This window comes from Arachis ipaensis, chromosome B02, assembly GCF_000816755.2.
Source record: "Arachis ipaensis cultivar K30076 chromosome B02, Araip1.1, whole genome shotgun sequence".
In the NCBI taxonomy this organism is placed as follows: Eukaryota; Viridiplantae; Streptophyta; class Magnoliopsida; order Fabales; family Fabaceae; genus Arachis; species Arachis ipaensis.
Genome location: NC_029786.2, coordinates 75261186 through 75267823, shown reverse-complemented (window position 1 = coordinate 75267823; position 6638 = coordinate 75261186). Strand labels below are relative to the sequence as shown.

Genomic DNA, 6638 nt, shown 5'->3' with positions numbered 1-6638 from the left:
AATTTTGCATGTATCTCGTTTACAGTGTAAGCGAGATAAGACAGTTGGACGCGACATGTGTATATCTCGTTTACAGTGTAAACGAGATACATGTATTTTTAAAAAATAATTGAAAATGATAAAAAAAATACTAATAATATCAATAATCCAAATTTTTAGCATGCAATTAGTACATAAAAAAGTTGGTAGAAGAGATTAAGATGGATATATTTGATCAATTAGTACTCAAAAAGAGTACTTAAAAAATTTTAGGTTAACTTATGATCCAATTATGAGAAGCGTGAGGTTGATGCATGATAAATAAAACACAAAAAGATTAGATAACCGTTTGCCCATTATTAGGAGAGGTTGATAGGGATAGTGGGATAGGAAGCCTGAAGTTGATGCATGATAAATAAAAAAAATGAGATAACCGTTTGTCAATTATTAGGAGAGGTTGATGGGATAGTGGGAAGAGAATTGAAACGGTTATCTCCCCACGTTATCTCCCACTATTCACGTGGGAGATAACCGTTTCAATTCTCTCTCGTCAACCTCTCTTAACTGTTTCAAAATTTTAAACGAAATAATTAAATATAATTTTTGAAATTTTAAATTTTAAATTTACGAAATTTCGTTTATTGTATGGGAGTACATAAAAATTTGAAATATAATTTAAATAATCTTATCCCAGATTCAATGGAGATGGATTGATTGGTTGGATGATTCCATTAAGAGTCAATCTAATATAACCGTGTTAATAGTGGACAATTTAACGGTGCACTTATGAACGTGTTAACGTGCTTATTTTAACTGGACAGTCTATCTTTCCTCTTATTCAAAATGGACGGTTTATCTTTCCTACTATTTGAAACAATCCATTTTTAAGAGTTTGGTCAAATTAAAAGCATTAGTATTTTTTATTATCTTCAAAAATTATATTTAATTATTTATAAATACATATATCTAGTTTACAGTGTAAACGAGATAACATATATCTCGTTTACACTATGTTGCGGCCCAGCCCAGCTGGCCACATAGCCAACCCAGCCCAAAATACAGTTCCACCCGACCCAAGCAGCCGGACTACGGGGTATCACACGTCCTGACCCTGACACGGACACCTCTCCTCCTATGGAGCCAGCTACCTCACAGCTGGAGCTAGGAAAATTCGAGGAAGGTGGGTCTGTCCTCGTGGGACCCACCCCTCTGACAAGGTATAAAAGGGGAGGGAGGCCCTACCCCTCGCTAAGGTACGTCACTACCATTTTTTTACTCACTGTTACCTGCGTACTTTCTGACTTGGGCGTCAGAGTGTCATTTCAGGTGGCACCCCCATGCCTCATGAAGAGCTCGAGAGGTCGTCAGCTCGCGCATCTTATCTACAGACCCAGACACAGGCTAATCCCCACCTTCTCATCTGGAGCACCCCTCTTACCCGTCCGAAGCTCCGAGCTACCGAACATTGGCGGCGTCTGTGGGGACTGCCTGGCCAAGATGGACTTTCTGTTAGGTCCCGTAGAGGCGGACAATGGAGGTGAACCACGCAGGGAGGAAATGGTCCCAAGAAGCGGCAGGGTAGCCTCAGTGACTTCCTCTCGCAAACGCACCAGATCCCCTTTTCGACAACCTGAGCTCCCTTCGCGCTCCTACGAGAGGCGACCATTCGGAGGAACACGTAGTGATAGTGCCAGAATAATACAAGATTTACGCCACAGAGTGCAAAACCTGGTGTGGGAGGTGGCCAACAGAGAGCACCACCGACCAACTCCAAGGCACGAGCGCTCCCGGTCTCCTCAAATAAGATGGAGAAGTCCCCGAAGGAGTCACTCCAGATGTACCCCGAGCCCCCGATTGGAGGCAGAAAGTCAAGGAGAAAGCAGGGAAGTGCCAAGGAGACGTCGAGATCCCGTGATTTACACCCGACCCCTGACAAGAAATACTGCAGAGGAGAACCGAGAAGACAGCAGAGAAAGACCGAGGAGAAGGCGACCACCCGTGATCATGGGGGCAACCCCTTTTTACCATTCGATCCTCGAGGTCCGGCTACCGAAGCACTTCGATAAGCCAACAGATATGAGGTATGATGGGACCCAAGACCCCTAAGAACACCTAACGGCCTTTGAGGCCAGGATGAACCTAGAAGGGATGGGTGATGAAGTAAGGTGTCGCGCCTTCCCCGTGACCTTAGCTGGACCAGCAATTCACTGGTTCAATGCTCTCCCTCAGGGTTCTGTAACCACCTTTTCCGACATCAGTCGCACCTTTCTAGCTCAGTTCACCACACGCATCACTAAAGCGAAGCACCCGATCCACCTGCTCGGGGTGACAGAGAGAAATGGCGAGCCGACCAGGAAGTACCTGGATAGGTTCAATGACGAGTGCTTGGAGATCGACGGCCTAACCGACTCGGTGGCCAGCTTGTGCTTGACGAACGGGTTGTTGAACGAGGATTTCAGAAAACATCTCACCACCAAGCCCGTGTAGACAATGCAAGAAATCCAGAACGTGGCCAAGGAGTATATCAATGATGAAGAGGTTAGCCAGGTCGTGGCAGCCAACAAACGGCAGCCCGCCTACAACCATACCCGTCAGGCCAGTAGCGGGGAAAGGCCCAGGGAACACTCCAGGAGGATACCGTCAATATCATTCGGACCCGAGGACCAATGGTTTGACGACTTATCAGAGAACCCTCCGATGGTGATCACAGCTAGAGTTGGAACTAGCTTAGTAAAGTGAATCCTAGTGGACACTGGAGCCGACTCAAACATCATATTTCACAATGTGTTTGATGCTTTGGGCCTCCGAGACGCCGACATAAAGTCTCACCGACACGGCGTAGTTGGCTTGGGGGATAACTTTATTAAACCAGATGGAATAGTCTCTCTACCGGTGTCCATAGGAGGAGGAGGAGGAGGGAAGAGGTTGGTGATGGCGGAGTTCGTGGTCTTGAGGGACTCCACGACCTACAACCTCATTTTGGGAAGAAAGACTATCAACGAATTCAGAGCAGTGATTTGCACAAAGCTGTTGATGATGAAGTTTGTTGCAGATGATGGGTCGATTGGATCCATCAGGGGAGATTTGGAAGCGGTAGTCGCGTGCGACAATGCCAGCCTCTCCCTTAGGAAGAAATCTAAAGAGGCATCCGGAGTCTTCCTCGCCGACCTGGACGCCAGGGTAGACGACAAACCCAAGCTGGAACCCAAGGGGGACCTCGAGAAGTTCAGGGTCGGCGACTCGGAGGGAAAGTTCACCTTTGTGAATAGAAACCTACCCCATGACTTGAAAGAACATTTGGTGGAAATGATCAGAGCTAATGTCGACCTGTTCGCTTGGACGCCGGCCGACATGCTGGGAATAGACCCCCTGTTCATGTCACACCACCTGGCCATGAGGGCAGAGGCCAAGCCGGTGGCTCAAAGAAGAAGGAAAATGTCCCAAGAAAGGGCGGAGGAGGTGGCCAGGCAAACGGCCAATCTACTAGAAGCGGGCTTCATTCGGGAACTCGACTACTCGACTTGGCTGTCGAATGTAGTCTTAGTTAAAAAGCCCAGTGGGAAATGGAGAATGTGCGTGAATTATTCCAATCTTAACAAAGCATGTCCCAAGGATTCCTTCCCCCTCCCCAACATTGATGCTCTTATTGACGCGGTGGCGGGATACCGATATCTGAGTTTCATGGACGCCTATTCTGGGTACAATCAGATACCGATGCACCGGCCAGACGAAGAGAAAACGGCGTTTATAATGCCAGGAGGAACGTACTGCTACAAAGTGATACCGTTTGGACTAAAAAATGCAGGGGTTACGTACCAAAGGCTGATCAATAAGATATTCAATGTTCTTATCGGCAAGACGGTGGAAATGTACGTAGACGATATTCTGGTCAAGACCACCAAAGCTGAGGACCTCATCGGCGACCTGGAGAACGTGTTCGCCTCCCTTCGGCGACACGGCATGAGGCTTAATCCGCTCAAGTGCGCTTTCGCCGTGGAAAATGGGAAATTCTTGGGGTTTATGATAACCCAAAGAGGAGTGGAGGCCAACCCAGAAAAGTGCGAGGTAATCCTACAAATGAAGAGCCCGGGATGTATGAATAATGTCCAAAGGTTGGCGGGAAGACTTACCGCGCTATCCCGCTTCCTCGGTGCGTCGGCGGCTAAAGCTCTGCCATTCTTCAACTTGATGAAAAAGGGGATAGTGTTCGAGTGGACCCCGGCATGTGAAGAAACCTTCAAGCACTTCAAGGAGATAATATCGGCACCACATGTCCTCGGGAAGCCTAAGAGTGGAGAAGTGCTATACCTGTACTTGGCAATAACCGATGAGGCTCTGGCGGCGGTCTTGGTGCGAGAAGAAAGAAAGATCCAGCAACCAATATATTTTGTGAGTAAAGCACTACAAGGAGCAGAGATGCGGTATAGTAAGCTGGAGAAGTTAGCATATGCACTCCTGACCTCGTCCCGCAGGCTGCGGCAATACTTCCAAGGACACCAGGTAATTGTCAGGACGGATCAGGCAATCCGTCAGGTACTCCAAAAACCCGATCTGGCGGGCAGGATGATGACTTGGGCTGTCGAATTGTCCCAGTACGACTTGCAATATGAACCCAGGAACGCGATCAAGGTTGAAGCCATGGCTGACTTCCTAGTAGAAGTCACAGGAGACCCTATCGGGACACCGAGCACACGGTGGAAGCTCCATGTGGACAAAGCATCCAACCAAACGTTCAGAGGAGCAGGAATCATCCTGGAAAGTCCAACCGGAGTTGTATATGAGCAGGCAGTCAAGTTCGAATTCCCGCTATCAAATAATCAAGCAGAATACGAGGCTCTGCTGGGCGGCCTAGTTCTAGCGAGAGAGGTCGGAGCCACCAGACTAGAAATATATAGTGACTCGCAGGTCGTGACCTCACAGATAAATAGGACGTACCAAGCCAGAGATTCACTATTGCAGAAATATCTGGAGAAAGTCAAAGAGTTGAGCAAGCAATTCGAGGAAGTCACGGTGCAGCACGTCTCGAGAGAGAGGAACACATGGGCAGACCTCCTATCAAAACTGGCGAGCACAAAGCCAGGGACGGGGAACCGATCTCTCATTCAGGGTTTGGTAAAAGAACCATCAGTGACCTTGCATTTAATCCAGGCAGATCCTTCCTGGATAAACCCAATCACTGATTTCTTGGATAGTGGCAAACTCCCTAGTGACGAGAAGTTGGCAAAGACGATAAGGCGAGAAGCGATCAAGTATACGATCATACAAGGCCAGTTGTTTAAGAAAGGACTTAGCCAACCCTTGTTGAAGTGCCTGTGTCCCGACCAAACGGACTACATGCTTAGAGAAGTCCATGAAGGATGTTGTGGTCACCACATCGGGGGAAAGGCCTTAGCCAGAAAGCTCGTTAGAGCCGGTTATTACTGGCCCTCTATGATGGCGAATTCTAAGGAATTCGTGAAAAGGTGCAGAAGATGCCAGGAGAACGCCAATTTTCACAAAGCGCCAGCGGCCGAACTGAGCCTGCTAACGGCCTCCCGACCTTTTTCCCAATGGAGAATCGATCTGTTAGGACCTTTCCCTGTCGGGCCAAGGCAGCTCAAGTACCTAGTAGTGGCCGTTGATTATTATACCAAGTGGATAGAGGCCGAGCCATTGGCTGGCATATCCTCAGCAAATTGTCGGAAGTTTATGTGAAGGCAAGTAATAGCCAGGTTTGGAGTCCCGGAAGTCGTCATCTCGGATAATGGGACGCAGTTCACCGATAAGAAATTCGGAAAGTTTCTCGCCGGCTTGGGCATAAGGTAGAAATTCTCATCAATTGAACATCCCCGAACCAACGGCCAAGTCGAAGCTGCGAAAGGGACCATGGGCAGACGAGTTAGCCTCGGTCCTCTGGTCCTATCACACAACTCAGCAGTCATCTACCGGGAAGGCCCCCTTCCGACTCACATATGGGGTAGATGCAATAATATCCGTGGAGATTGGTGAACCAAGCCCACGGCTACTCCTAGGAGGAGTCAAAGAAGCCGTACAAAAGGACTTGATAGACGAGGCTAGGGAGACGGCCCACTTATTGGAGATGGCGTTGAAGTAGAGGATGGCCCTGCGTTACAACGCCAAAGTACTCAGGAGAGAGTTTGAGCAGAGCGACGTGGTCTTGCGACATAACGATGTTGGACTACCGACACCTAGGGAAGGAAAGCTAGCGGCGAATTGGGAAGGCCCATACAGGGTGAATGAGGTACTCGGCAACGACGCCTACAAACTGGAACGGCTTGATGGCAAAGAAGTGCCGAGGACTTGGAACGCGAGCAACCTAAGGAGATTTTACCCCTAGCGGCCGAGGCACACTAGGCGAGCAAGCGTTCTACCGGTTCAATCGATTGAGTAAGACCTGTATGGTTATATGTGGGATTGTTTGCCCTTTGTTATTTATTTGCCATTACCTTACATTCGTATTACTTGACATTGCTATTTTATACCCAATTAATTTTGTTTGCGTTCAAAAAATTACCCGACCAAATTATTTTACCAAAGTAATTAGCGACGAAACAAGATGGTGCCCCGGGACTAATCACCCCGGGAACCACTAAGACAACGAAGGACGCAATAAATGACTGTCAAATCGTTAAAAGCCACAATTCGGCTCTGATAATTAC

General features: G+C 48.0%; 1 protein-coding gene across 1 annotated transcript; it reads left to right on the top strand.

Annotated features, from left to right (window-relative positions):
* Nucleotides 2128-2466, top strand: LOC107627372. Its single transcript, XM_016330211.1, has one exon. It carries the CDS (start codon nucleotides 2128-2130, stop codon nucleotides 2464-2466), a length of 339 nt encoding a protein of 112 aa, XP_016185697.1.